At 40.3% G+C, this 15,085-nt stretch overlaps 1 protein-coding gene across 3 annotated transcripts in view; it reads right to left on the reverse strand.

Annotated features, from left to right (window-relative positions):
- Positions 1-507: 507 nt before the first annotated feature.
- Positions 508-15,085, reverse strand: part of LOC100736189 (solute carrier family 22 member 1) — a 40,056-nt gene continuing 25,478 nt past the window's right edge. For 2 of the 3 annotated variants that reach the window (XM_013148880.3, XM_003466328.4), the window contains 3 exons: positions 5,961-6,073; positions 4,188-4,287; positions 508-1,707 (listed from right to left, as the gene is read on the reverse strand). In XM_013148880.3, coding sequence (XP_013004334.1) covers positions 1,641-1,707; positions 4,188-4,287; positions 5,961-6,073 — 280 coding nt within the window. In that variant the 3' untranslated portion in view covers positions 508-1,640. The remainder of the gene's footprint in view (positions 1,708-4,187; positions 4,288-5,960; positions 6,074-15,085) is intronic. The other variant, XM_063233100.1, reaches the window with a different exon arrangement.

Genomic DNA, 15,085 nt, shown 5'->3' on the forward strand with positions numbered 1-15,085 from the left:
TACCAACAGTGTGTCATTATTAAGGTCAGAAAGTGTTAGACACAGTTGAGGGCTTTGCTACAGAGAAGTTGAAAGGAAGCATTAGATTCACTTTGTGTGTCCAGAATTAAGATTCAGAAGACAAGGCATTTTTTTTCCTGAAGGATTATTTGTTTTCCAAATAGCAATGTCCATTCTCACTGTCTCCTTCTCCCTCTCTCTTGTCCTCTCTCTCTGCATGCATTCTAGCACTGAGCTCCACCTCAGGCCCTGTCCCTGCTGAAAGAGAGCCCAAAGGGCTGCTTGGTGTCAGCTTCCCAGATCTGAGGCTCTGCAGCCTGGAGCTACGGCTTACCTTAGCTGAATCAGGCCTCCAATTCACATTACGAACTTTGAGGACTGGCTAGTAGGTTGTCTTTATGGTTTATCTAACAGGTAAAAAATTATAAAATAAAGCTTTTTGTTTCCTCCAATAATAAGACCAGTGCCTGGTACTCAAGAAGCACATGACTCATGGCAGAAGTGAACTCCTTTTGATGTGTTTATTATGATATTCACAGTCAGCATATGATTTTGCCTGCTAGAATCACCAGTAAGAACCAAACCCAAGAGCGACATAGAGTAACATACTCCTGGAGCATAGGTGAGGAAAACACCCCTCCCAAAATGGTCTTTAAGGGAAAATCCTGTTTTCTCTCATCATTTTATTTATTTATTTATTTAAGACAGGAGCTCACTTTGTAGTTCACGCTGGCCTCGAACTCATTATGTAGCACAGGCTGGCCTCAGCCTCCCTAGTGTTGGGATTATGGGCATGCACTAGCATGCCTCGCTTCTATTACTTTATTTAAACTCAACTGAGATGCAGTTTGCTGGAAGAGCCACCAAGGACCACTAATCAAGCTACATACTGAAATGCTTTTGCCAACACATATTTCTACAAATGCAAAGGTGTTTTCTTCCAGATAGTAAATTAAACAATAGCAAAGACAAAAAGTTACAGAGATCTTTTTTGTAACAATATTTAATTTCTGTTTGATCTCTATAGTACTTTAGGTAATGAAGTACAGTGGACCCATGAGTTAAACCAGCCTGACACATGAACAACTTGGGTTAGTCCAGAACTTATGACCAAAGCCTTGAGTTATGATCTGAATGCTGCTTACTGGTGCTTCCAAATGGTCTCAGATATAGATCTAACCCTTACAGAGTTCTGGAAGGAACATGACAACATCCTTTCCTATATGGAGTTAATTGATAAATCCTGGGCCAATGCCTTTCTAAGGACACTGAGATCTGCGTATATACAGGGGAGAGACCCTGAAGGCTGTGAGGGCGGACCATGAGCCTTCAACTGACCACTGGAGTTACAACCAGTCCACATTGAATAAGAAAGTCAAGGGTCTACTGTGCTATTCTTAATACCACCAGAAATACCAGCTCTCACTAGAACTGGTAAGTAGAAAAAAGATAGAGATTTGGGGGACTTGAGAAATAAAACAAATTAAGACAAAGCACACTAAGATAATTTTTTTAGGATTAAGATTAATTTGGGACAGGGGAGTATAAGAAAAAATACAGAAAAGCACAGATTTCTGGAATTTTGTTTGAATGATAAATTCCTCTTCATCTCTTCTGGTCAGCTCCAAGTAAAGCAGCTCTCAGGTACCCGCACCTTCCGATATCTGGACCTGGAGATAAATTGTGTTTTCTTTGGGCTTTGCTTTCCTGTAGCAACCAGAAATAAAAATTACAGTTGACACCAATCAGTAAGCAAGTTTAACTGAGAAACTGTTGCAAATTTGTATGCAGAAGTGTCCCAAAACAGAGATCAAAGATGGCAAAAAACAAGGAAAAACAGGGGTAATAGGAGTGAGCAGACCACAGCCCATGTGCCACCTCTGGGTTATGACCCATGAGCAGTTTTTTTACATTTTTTAAATAGGCAAAAAAATAAAAATACTTCATGACATTTGAAAAATGTAATCAAACTTCAATGTAAATAAATAAAATTTTACTGGAGTCGAGTCACGCCTATTCACCCACTGGCTTGGCTACTTTCCTCAGCAGAGGAAGAACGTGGTGGCGGCAGAGACCATCAAGCCCGAGGGCAGATACGCTCACTGTGGTTTGCAGACCCCTGAGGTGGAACACTTATCCAGTTGCTACCTAACTCAGGGACTTTGTGGTCTACATTCCATTTTGAATCTGGTGACTTTCAGGGGACCTGCCATCATTTCCTTCATCTGTAGAATGGGTCTGATAACAAGAACAAGTAGCTGCTGCATGGTGTTTGGAGGGGCTGAGGTGAGAGGTGCAGGTTCCTTCCAGTGAAGAAGCACAGAGTAAGAGCTCAATAGAGGCTCTTGGTCCCATGGTGTCCCACTGTCCCATTTCCCCAGAAAGTGGGGGAGAAGGAGTGATAGAAATGATCTCTGTGGTCACTGACGGCCTGCCACTTACAAGATGTGATCCAAATATACCACAAATGTTTAAAGTTCAAGTTTATAACAGCAAGGCATCTTACCATTTCTCCCTCAAAACACTCCCCTGCACTCTAACCATACCTATCCCATCATTCTTGCCACGTTCCAAAGCATTCTGGGAGTCTCCTTTCATGAGCATCTTTACAAATTATAATCAAAAATATAATGAATGCTGCTGAATACTATCCAATGGGAAGGCAGACTCATAAAAACATTATAGTATGTGCTCATTCACCCAATTCACTGGATCCGGCACCATCTGACTTCTGGCTCTTCCCAAAGTCAATACAACCATGATAGATCAATATTAATTTTTTTCCTTTTATTTCTTGATACCAGGGATCAAACTCACAACCTCATGCTTGCCTGGTAGGCGTTTATGTAGTTAAGCTAAACTGCCAACCCCTGAAAGATCAATATTTTGAACCCTACTCAGGACACTGAGGAAGCCAGAATAGCACAATTAATGGCACTCATGAAAAAAGACTTCTAGCACTTTCTATAACTGCTTTGGAGAGTGACAAGAATGATTGTGTTAGTGTGTTTGAAACAAGGGAGAGTATTTTGAGGGAGATTAATGGCAATATGTTTTTATTGTAATAACTTTTCTTTTGGAGTCAGAGTCTCTTTATGTAGTTTGGGTTGGCCTAGACTCACAATGTAGTCCAGGCTGGCCTCAAACTCACAGCAATCCTCCTGCCTCAGCCACCATGCCTGATTGGGATTACGTGTGTCCACCACTATGCCCAACTTGTAATAACTTGTAAAAATTTAAACACGCACTGTGCTTTTTATCACATCTCACATAGTGGTGAAGACAATGGAACAAATGGTTATACATAACATAAAGAGTTCTGTTGTGAACAGAGGCTATAACGGGGTATTGGGCTCAGAGCAGGAGCACCTGGCCTCCCAGACAGGGCAGCGGTGGTTATGAAGTAACCACTGGAGTTCATGGAACTCTCACAATGAGCTTCTGATTTAAACTTCACTGTGGCTACCTTACAGAGGCAAGTAAGTCTATGAAGGTTTCATCACATTCCCAAAGTCACATGGCCATGTCTGGATTTAAACCTTGGTCTCTGTGACCCCGAAGGCCATGCTATGGCCATACACATGGCACACACAGTGGAGCTGCGAAATCTCCAGAACTGCACCTGCTAAGGTGACCACACAAGCACTTTGTAGAAAGTCCACTAAAGCACATACTCTGTCACAAGAACAATGATTTAAGCCATGCTTCTTTATGAAGAAAGTTATTAAGTAATCTGAACCTACCATTACTAGTAGATCAGAAGGTGGGTTTAAAATTGCTATCCACTCAGAGTTTTTAACTCAGAGTCATTGTGCCTGACAGCCACATCATTGACAAATACACTCAGTTCTCTTCTTTTCTTTTTGGTGCCAGGGATCAAACTCACGACTTTGCACTTAGCAAGCAAGCGCTTGAACTGCTGAGCTAAATCCCCAGCCCAGTACACTCAGCTCTGTGCCATGCTGTTTTCAACAACAACAACAACAACAACAAAAAAAAATGGCTCCTGCTGTCTTCTTCCTTCACAGTCAAGAGCTGTTGAATTTTGTTCCCATCTACCTCTGCTCTGGCATTAAGACCAAGCTATACAAGTATCTGTAATGTTTTCCTAAATCTTTGAGATGGAGAAATGGGGCGTGCAAGGCCTTTTCCAGAGGGCCTGCCAACCCCAGGACCTAGGTCTTCACCTCTGGAAGTTCTCAGCATCCTCAATGGTTTCGGGCAGAGCAGCCCCCTTGGTCTCAGGAAGAAGCAATGTCATTCCTCCAGCAATCAGGCCCAGCACACCTTCGAAGGGAACAGATCACACACAGAAGCATCAGACCACAGCCAGTACACAAGTGATTGCAGCAAGCCAGACAGATGCCCAGATAACATGTGGAAGAGGTGAGACATTTTTTTAAAGTTCTCAGGAACATTCAGGTAGATAATGAAAGCAATGGGGAAATGCCAGCGAAACATCGCTTCCATTTTATTTCTATTGATGTTCAAAACTTAGGGGACATGAACTGGGTGTGGCAGCACACATCTGCAATCCCAGTGCTCAGGGAGGCTGAGGCAGAAAGATCACAAGTTTGAGCCCAGCTGAACAATTTAGCAACTTATCAAGAGCTGTCTCAAAATAAAAATAAGAAAAGAGCTAGGGATTGTAGCTCAAGGCAAAGCCTCTAGGTTCAACCTTCAGCCCCCACCCCATCTGCCACCGCCAAGAATTAGGGGAAGTTAATTCAGGCACCTCAAGAACAATATAAAATAAAACTTTAACTAGATGATATCTATCCAAAACTTTGGATAGATATTGATGTAGACACAGATAAAAATGGAGGTCAGCCAATATATATGTGGTCAATGAGGATACCTATTTCACCACCCCCTCCCTTTCTTCTGCTGTCCTCTCCCAGTTCTTTGCTCTGTCTCCCCACATCCATTCTTTCTTTCTCTCCTTCTGCCTTCTTCTCACCCTCTTCTCCCCCTAGCATTACCTGTGCCGCCCATGGCAGAACCAGCCATTGTGTCCTCTACCAAGTGGGAAAGTTGGTCTTTAGAGGTCCCACAATCTGGTTTAGAGAAAGAAACAGCAGTCCCCTTCTCTTTCACTACATTTGACAGAAGTAAAGTTGATGTAGAACCTGGATTTCCATCTCTTTCCTAGGTCTTTTTCAGTATTTAAGGCCCAGAAGCAAAGCGGGATAATTCAGTTTCTTCATACCTCCAGCAATTATATGCTAGATGTACAAGAGACAGCAGTGAATATGCTCAAATGTCTGTCACATTCTATCCTGTAGGACTCTGAAGCTAGAGGGTGTAAGTCTCTGACGGCTTCCTAGAAGTGGTATCCTGTTTTCCCATGAAGCAAGACAGACTGAGACAGATGTGGGGGACCACAGGTTCACAGTGATTGGTTTTGTGTATTTCCCCTTGGGATTGTTGATACCACCCATCTGGGATTTCCCATTGACTCTTCCAAGCATAAGATCATCTACATCTTCTTAAATCACCTCAGGATTATACTCAAGAGTGAGATACTTCAAACATAAGATTATCTATGCTCTCTGGAGTAGGAGTCCTTGGATGAGCTGTAATCCTTTTGTTAGCCTCACCAGTGACTCAATATTGCAAATAAATAGTGGGTGCTTTGGGAGTAGGGGGTTCGTGGGCCCAGGAACATTGACTTCCCAGCCACTGTTGGAATACAAGAGTTGACTCTGATTTTTATTTTTCTCACAGCATTCTAGAGACAAATAATTGGGATTCTTGTCTGGGTTCCCAATATTGACTATTGGGATTCATGACTGGGCTTCTGATATTGATAATCGGGACTCTTGGCCAGGTTCCCCATAAGGAGACAAGTGGAAAGTGTGCTCCTCCTCAACATTCACCCAACAAATGGTTATTGAATACTCATACCATACCCACCCCAGGCAGGAAAAAAGGCATAATAAATTCTCTTGAAGTCTTACCAAACAAAACAAGGGGCAAGGCTTCCCAAATCTCCATCAGCCTGTAGACCAAGAAGGGTGTTACGATCCCACCCAGGTCAGCGAGGGTAGAACACACCATCACTGCGAGGCTTCTAATAAAATACAGAGAAGCAAAAGATTACATTCTACAATTCAATTTTTTACATTTGAAATGTATCATTTTATTTCTTTTTATTAGTACATATTTACAGTACATAATACATTCCTCATGGAGAGTTGGTTCATAAAATATCCTAGTTCCATTCCTCATCCTATTTCTATACCCCTCAAGTAAGCTTGTGTGTCTGATATTTAACTAAAACTATGGTCTCAAGGTGCAACGACTTGCCTACTCACAACTCAGTTTATCTCTCTTTCTTTACTTGGTGGGGGAAGGTGAGACAGGTATTGCTATATAGTGCAGGCTGGTCCTTGAACTTGCAGCAATTCTCCTACCTCAGCCACCATGCCTGGCTAAATTTTCTTGGTGGCAGGGTAGTACTCCATTGTGTAAATACCAATCTTTTTATCCATTCATCTGTTAAAGGACATATAGACTGCTTCCAAGATTTAGCTATTATGAATTGTGCTCCTATAAGCATGGGTATACGTGTATCACTAAAATATGATACCTTTAACTCTTTTGGGATGATATCTAGAAGCTGAATAACTAGATCAAATAAAATTTTGCATTTTAGTTTTTTGAGGAATCTCCATACTGATTTCCACAGTGGCTGCATTTTATGACTTATGTTTAGATAACCCTCAAAAGCCTCATATGGTAATAGCTGGGGGTTTTCAGAGGTGGCTGGTTCTGTAGTGTGTGATACTGGGATCAAGAGTGTGTGATTAGTAAATCAGTCTAGTGATTGCTTTGGCATAATTCTGGGTGTGGAGAGTGCTACCCTGAGGGCAGGAAGCCCAGCTAGACTAGAAGGGACGAATGAGGGCTGCTATTCTTGCTTGCTGCTATTCACTCGCTTCTCACCACTTTGCTTCTTTGCTGTCTGTCTGCCTACCATGAACTATTTCTCCTCTGCGAGGTCCCTCTGCCATGCCACCCTGCCTTAGAACCAGCCAACTGTGCCCTGAATCCTCTACAAACTGTGAGCTACAGTCAACCCTTCCTCTTTTAACTTTGGATGTGAGGTATTTTGCCTGGGCAATGAGAAAAGTAGCTACAACATTATATCTGCAGTTCAATGTTCTAACCTTATCCTAGAATAAACATAATGCCAGCACCTGCAGCTCGCGGGTGGACAGGGCTACACACTCCATTGGCAAACTGCAAGGAGGATCAGGAGGAGCCACGTGGTTGAGCAGAGAGGCATTGGGTTAAAGCAGAAATAAGTCTGAGCTATCCATTGTCCAGGTAAGGGAAGAAGAGAGCCTACCTGTCTGAAGTTACCCAGTCAGGTATTTGTCTCTCAGGTATGTATCTCCTGAATAATTGCTAGAAGAATGATTAACAGCACATTTTCTCTCTGCACTAAACCTCAATTTCTACTCCTACTGCTGTCCAGGGTCATGATCTACTGTCACTTCAGAGGAGAACACAATATCTGCAGAGGAGCAGGTCTGGAAAGATCTTGGCTTAACGTGAGTCCTGGGATCCTGGAAGGAGGGTCAAACCAGGGAAGTCTTGACTAGTCTGTACCAGCAGTGCCCACACTTCAATCACCAGAAAGTGGTCCTTATGGGAGGCACACAGAGATCAGAGGGAAAAGAGACTAATGAGAACGAGGGATCGATCCATTCTTGAAACTTAACAAATACCTTGCTTTTTTCTAAATCCATTCTCGTTTATATTGTTTTCAAATTGGTTTTCACTCCCAAATGTTTGGATTTTTCATTTTTGTTTCCTTCCTGAGCCAGTGTCAATTCCTTCTATTGCTTTGCCACATATTCTTCCAAGAATTTGTGTCTCTGCTTTAAACTCTTACTTTATAGAGATGACTGATTCATTAATACTTTGCATTTTGTAGTAGTATACTTAGTTACAATTTTCATCTGCAAAGTGATAGTGCGTTTCTAGTGAGTGTTCTTTCTTTGCCACTTGCCCTTCCTCCTCTTCTCCTTGCCCCTTTTTATGATGTTTGCATGGCTCCTGAGTTTCTAAAAATTATTCATCTTTTAATACTGTGATTTCTTCCTGTATCAATCATCTTCAGAAGTTTGTGGGGGAGGGCCCAGGTCATGTTCTGGGAGAATAGAAATAATCTTTTCAGACAGAGTTGAATGTGATTAGATGCTTTAAACTCTCATATTCCTAATGTGTGAAGATCGACAATGCAAAATCTTCTCTAGCACCCTCACTCCCCACACTCACACCTCTCTATGTGCTGCTCCCCAAATAGTCTTAAGTGATTATTCAGACAACCTTAACTGTCTGCATTATGATAGTTTCACAGTGTCCAAGCGCATGCATCCACTGTTACTCCATACTGGAACATGGTCAAGCTCGAGCTAGGCTCCTCTCTGTCTCAGGTTAGCTGTCTCAAGCATCCTCTCTTGCAATCTCCTAAGCCCCTCCAAGGCCTCACTGTGTTAAGAAGCCCTTCTTCTTAAATAACATCTCTTTAGGTGAGGCTGGTTTTAACTGTAATATTTGCATTTTCCCTTACTCTTCTAATAGCTTTTTGTGATTTCCAAAAGGAACAAAAAAAGGCAACATTAACATTTGTACTAGTTTAAGGAAATGGATGTTAAAAAAGAAAATTATTTCATAAGCATACAGAAGCTAGAGCCAGGGAAACTAGGCTTCTCATATATTCTTAAGAGGCATAAAGAGATTTGCTAGACAATTTGAAAAGTACACACTCAAAGAAACAGAATGTGAGTCTACAAGAAACACACTATTCTCTAGACTTAGAATATTTTGGTAGTGGGTAATGTGAATCCATAGAAAATATGGGCTCGGTTTATGGGAAAAGGCAATGGTCCTCCAACAGATAGAAAAACAGTGACTCCATTTACAGGTGAAAGGCAGGGCCCAGTCTTTTTTTTAAAGATGAGTGATATAAAATGTTTTGCCTAAAAAACTTCTTTGAAATCTTTGAATCTATTTGTCTTAAGGTATTATGAACAAAGCTAACTTATAGACACAGTATCTTAGATGGATCTTGGATATAACGGCAGATCCCTTATTCGTAATTCAGATTTTTGTCACACTTCATTCCTTCACTCATTCTGCAAGCATCTGGGGACCGGTTAGTACAGCTGTAGGACAGTTTTGTGAGGTGTAGAGAAGAGAAATTAATCTTGTCTCAAGGAGCTCCTAGTACAGTGAAAAGACAGAAATGGAGGGTAATTTTCCAAACAGGGCAGTATGTATGAAAGTCAAACAAATGTTCTCGCAACACATTTTACCTGTAGTTGGGTGAAGAAAGCCCCTCCATTCAGAAGCCTCCTGTTTCTAAGAAGCAAGACCAAAATGGTTCAAATGCATTTGTTTGAATTTGCAGTGTTATAAAGTAACAAAAACTACTTTTTGTGATTTAGATTTCATTTAACTGACTGAAAATACTGTAATGTGTGTGTGTGTGTGTGTGTGTGTGTGTGTGTGTGTGTGTGTATGTGTGTGTGTGTGTGTGTGGTTTAAAGTTACTTTGGAACATCCAGCTTTCCATTCTACTTTCTGAGATCCCTCATCATCCACGCTGTCTGCAGAGTGGTCAAAAGGTGCATGACTTGGCCTTTTTCCATAGACGACCAGGCATTCAGTAGCTGCTAGGGTTTGGATCAGTGTCTCCCAAAGGCTCATGTATTGAAGACTTAGTCACCAGCCTGTGGCATTATAGAATGATGATGGTGAAGCTTTAGGAGGTGTTCATAAGGGAAATATGTGCTCTTAAAGTGAAAAGTGGGAATTCAGCCCCTTTCGTCAGTCTCTCTTTGCTTCCCAGTTACCATGAGGTAAATAGACCCCCTCTGTCTCACACTCCGGCCGTGATGTTCTTTGCTGTCACAGACCCAAAGCAAAGGGCCAAGTGACCATGGACTAAAGCCTCTGAAACCTTTAAAACAAAATAAATTTTTCACCTTACTGAGATGATAATCTCAGGTATGTTGTTATAGCAACACAAAGCTGGCTAATCTTTGTCAGTTTACATTTTGAGTCAGTCCCTTGGGTCTGGTGACCATTACAAAAAAATTGTTCAGCCTGGCTAATTTAGTCTATGGCCTCAGAGCTGCCAATGCAAAAGATTTTCCTCTCTAAATGCCTTCTTCCCTTTGTATTCAGTCCCAAAAGCTTTTTATAAATGACAGTCTAAGATGACCTTTTAATAAAGAAATTGGCAGAAAAAAGGAAAGGGTGACTCAGAGTCATGTGTATTCTGGCTTACTGAAGGACACAGAGAACTGTGCTGGTGTAAATGAGATTGGGAAGCTGAATGTTCCTTAGAAGCCATTGTTATAATGCCAAAGAGAGAAGAAATGACGTATATGGAAAAGGAAAAGAATTTAAGGTAATATATCAAGTTGTAATAAAGGCCAAGTGAAGATAATGGCAATTTTTGAAACTTCAAATAAAGTGGTTACTTTTAGAACTAATGTGATCTTCATTTAACACTAAGTCTGCTAAGATCCTGATGGCAGTAAATTCATATAAAGATGTCTGACATTATTAGAGATTAGGAAAAACAAAAGCCACGTAATTACCAATACTTTCCAGAATGACTAAAAAGCAAACACAATACCAAATACTGCCGAGGATGCAGAGCAGCTAGACCCCTCACACAGGGCTGATGGGAGCACAAAATGTCCAGTCACTTTGAAAACAGTTTGAAAGCTTCATTAAAGTTAAGCAGTTACTCATCCTATGACCCCTATAATTGTACTCCTGAGTTTTCCCCCAACTGAGACTAACACATATATCTAAAGATCGATACAGGAATATTCATAGCAGTTGTATCCTAACCACCTCAACCTGGAAATTGTTCAAAATGTGAGTGGAAAGACATGGTGGTATATGTCTGCATCGGGATACTATCAGGCAACAAAAAGGAGCAAACCATTGATAAATGCTGCAAGACAGGGGAATCTCATCATGCTAAGTGAAAGAAGTCAAACACTAAGGCTATTTAATTTACATCATCAGTCTGGCAAAGACAAAACTTTCATGTTCATGGCCACCAGGAGCTGGATGGAGGTGGAGAGGACACTGGCTGCAGAGAGAGATGAAAAACCTTGGGGGGTGGGTGGTAGTGGAAATAGTCTTTATTTTGATCATGACATCACTTAAACAATTAAATACATTTATCATCAAAATTCATCAAACTATGTTTTGGAAAAAGATTTTAGCCTATCATATGTGAATTTAAATGATTAGTTTTTTTAGGCGCGCACAGGGCCGGGCCAGAACCTGGCCCCTCCTGTGTCCCACAGTCCTGGCCACTTCAGGACCTAGGAACCCCAACATGTGATGAGCACCCCCACAGTCCTACTACTGCCATGGGGAATCCCCCCCACCTCCTGGACCTAGCATTGCTGTTGATCTTTGGCTCCCACACCTCCCCTAGAACCCTGGATTGCAATGGATTAACCATGCAGTATTGAGGGAACACTCAGTAAGAACTCAGCAGGCTTCAATCAGTGAGGTGGATTTGCCCCTAAAATAGGAATAGAGTTTGCCACGTTCAGTGGGTAAACAGGAGCAATAGAGAAGCCCCATCCAGAAGTAGGCTATAGGTGAGCTTGGCAAGTGAGTGGGTGAGTCCTTCCTCCACACAGAGAATATCAGGTAGCTTCAGAAGGGTGCCAACAAGGCCTCCTCCAACCTGGAGAAAATTTAGGGAGCCTGTGGAACACCCAGAGACACAGTAGGGTCCCAGATGAGACAAACACTATAAACAGGGAGACCTGTGACTCTAGACAACCTGAAGACATAATAACAGCAGGAACTAGGGTTGATTTCCATCAGTACTCCTAGGCTTGTAAGCATAGGAAGAACATAGGACTCACCCAACAGGCCCTGCAGGGGGAATTCAGGTGACTGGCCCACCTCTTCATTGTGGGATCCAGAAATTGGACAAACATCAACTTTACAGTAGAACCACAAGATATACACTACCAACAGTTGACACTAGTGGCATTGAAGGACCAAATATTACCCCAAAAGGGGGAAATGGCAAAGCAAAACAGCAAAATGCATTCTCAAACATCTAGTCCATCAGGAGCAAGTACAGAAGACATTGAAATAGGGGACTTCAAAAGTAACACACTGGAAATCTCTGAAAAGATAGTAAATAAAATTTAAAAAAAAACCTCCGTGAAGCTATAGAGGAAATCAAATTACAAGTAGTCCCCCATGTAAAGACAGAAATAACAACCTTAGTAAAGGAGTGGCTCAGTGCAGCAAAAGAAGAAATAGAGAAAAAGTACAAGAGCATGGGAAACTCATTGAAACTTTGAATGAACAATATAGAAAACCAGCAGATTCATGAAACAAATTCAAAGAGACATCCAAGAAACAAAAAATTCTATTGAAAGCTGGCAAACCATTTAAATGAAGCTGAGAACAGGATTTGGGACCCTGTCGACAGGATCACAATTAGCGAGTATGAAAGGATACAACTTTTAAAAATAACAAAGCAGCATGAAATGACAATCCAGCAGCTTCAAGATGATGCCAAGAGAAATAATATTAAGATTAATAGGCATTAGTGAAGATGCAGGAGTCAATGCAAATGACATAACTAAAATATTCACAGAAGTAATAGCAGAAAATTTCCCAAACATGGGGAAAAAAATCTAATATGCAGATAAGTGAGGCATATAGAACACCAAATAATCACAACCAACATGAATCTACACCCAACATATAATAATTAAACTCCCAGACATGCAGCATAAAAACAGAGTACTAAAAGCTGTTAGAGAAAAGACACAACTTGCCTATCAAGGAAAGCGCATCAGAACCACAGCAGATTTTTCAGCACAAACCCTCAAGTCAAGACAAGCTTGGAGCGAGGTATTTCAAGTCCTAAAAGAAAACAACTTTCACCCCAGACTGATGTACCCAGAAAAACTTCATTCAAATTTAGTGGAGAAACAAGATACTTCCATGACAAAGAACAACTGACGAAATTCATGTCCACCAAACCAACCCTAGAAACAGTATTGAAAGACATACTAGATAGAGATAAAAATGATCACAATCTCCAGAACAACAACAGAAAGAAACCACCAGGTAGGACAAGCAATTAAACAAGGGGGAAAAGCAGAAAGCAAACAACTAGAACATAATATCGCAAAGTCAAGCCAGTACATATCAGTTAGATCCATAAATCTAAATGGCCTCAATTCACCTATCAAAAGAAATAGGTTGACAGAATAGATCAAGAAACAGGTTCCCACAATACGCTGTATACAAGAAACACATCTGACCCAAAATGAAACTCATAGATTAAAAGTCAAAGGATGGAAAACAGTATTACATGCAACAGGAACCCAGACAAAAGCAGGGGTAACTATTCTATTTACAGACAATGTGAACTTCAAACCTAAAATGATTAAAATAGATAAAGAAGGTCACTACATAGTCATTAGTGGAAAAATTCAAGAGGGAAAACTAACAATTGTAAATATATATACACCAAATACAGGAGCACCCAACTATATAAAACAAATACTAATAGACATGAGAAACCAAATACACTAGAACACAATTATAACAGGGGACCTTAATATGCCATTGTCACAAAGAGATAGATCAACCAGACAAAAAGTTGGCAAAGAAAAAATAGAACTGAATCATAACCTGTAAACAATTGGAATCAGTAGATGTTTATAGAGTGTTTCACCCAACCACATCAGAATACACATTCTTCTCATCTACACATGGGACATTCTTCAAAATAGACCATATATTATCCCATAAAACATTCTTAAGTAAATGCAAAGTTATTGAAATTATCCCATGCCTAATATCTGACCATAGCACACTGAAATTGGAAATTAATAGCAAAAGAAATTTCAAATCCTGCATAAATACATGGAAATTAAATAACAACCTTCTGAACAGCCAGTGGGTTACAGATGAAATTAAAGAAGAAATAAAGCAACATCTACAATTCAATGAAAATGAAAAAAAACAACGTACCGCAATCTGTGGGATACAATGAAAGCAGTCTTAAGAGGGAAATATATATATAGCAATAAATTGGCATATAAAGAAAACAGAACAAGTACAAATAACCTAAGCTTCACTTCAAGCTTCTAGAAAAAGAAGAGCAAGTTAAACCTCTCATAAAAGAGAGAAAATTGTAAAGATTAGAGCAGAAATCGGTGCAACTGAAACTAAAAAACAATACAAAGAATTAATGAATCAAAAAGCTGGGTTTTTGGGAGAATAAACAAAATTTACAAACTTCTAGCTAACCTTATCAAGAAAAAGAAAGAAAGAAAACCCAAATTCATGCAATAAGGACCGAAAAGGGGGAAATTACTACAAACCCGATGGAAATTCAAAAGATCATGAATACCTACTTTGAAAATCTCTACTCACATAGAATGGAAAACACAGAGGAAATGGACATATTTCTAGAAACATATGAACTACCAAAGCTCAACCAAAAAGATATAGCAATTTTGAATAACCCAGTATCAGCCACTGAAATTGAAAACATAATTAAAAACTTACCAACAAAAAAAAGCCCAGGTCCTGATGGATTCATGGCTGAATTCTACAAGAAATTTAGAGAAGATTTGATGCCAATACTCCTTAAACTCTTCAATGAAATTGAAAAGGAAGCAATCCTCCCTAAATCATTCCTGGAGGCAAGTATTACTTTGATACCAAAACCAGTGAAAGGTCAAACCAAAAAGGAAAACTATAGGCCAGTCGCACTAATGAATATTGATGCAAAGATTCTCAATAAAATACTGGCAAATAGAATGTAGCAAATCATCAAGAAGATTATACATCACAACCAAGTGGGATTCATTCCAGGAATGCAGGGATAGTTTAATATACACAAATCAATAAATGTAATACACCACATCAACAGAGCCAAAAACAAAACCGCATGATCATCTCAACAGATGCAGAAAAAGCTTTTGATAAAGTCCAACACATGGGGGCTGGGGATTTAGCTCAGCGGCATAAGCACCTGCTTTGTAAG

Source organism: Cavia porcellus, unplaced genomic scaffold (assembly GCF_034190915.1).
Source record: "Cavia porcellus strain 051 isolate PalLab524CR breed Dunkin Hartley unplaced genomic scaffold, mCavPor4.1 scaffold_22, whole genome shotgun sequence".
Lineage (NCBI taxonomy): Eukaryota > Metazoa > Chordata > Mammalia > Rodentia > Caviidae > Cavia > Cavia porcellus.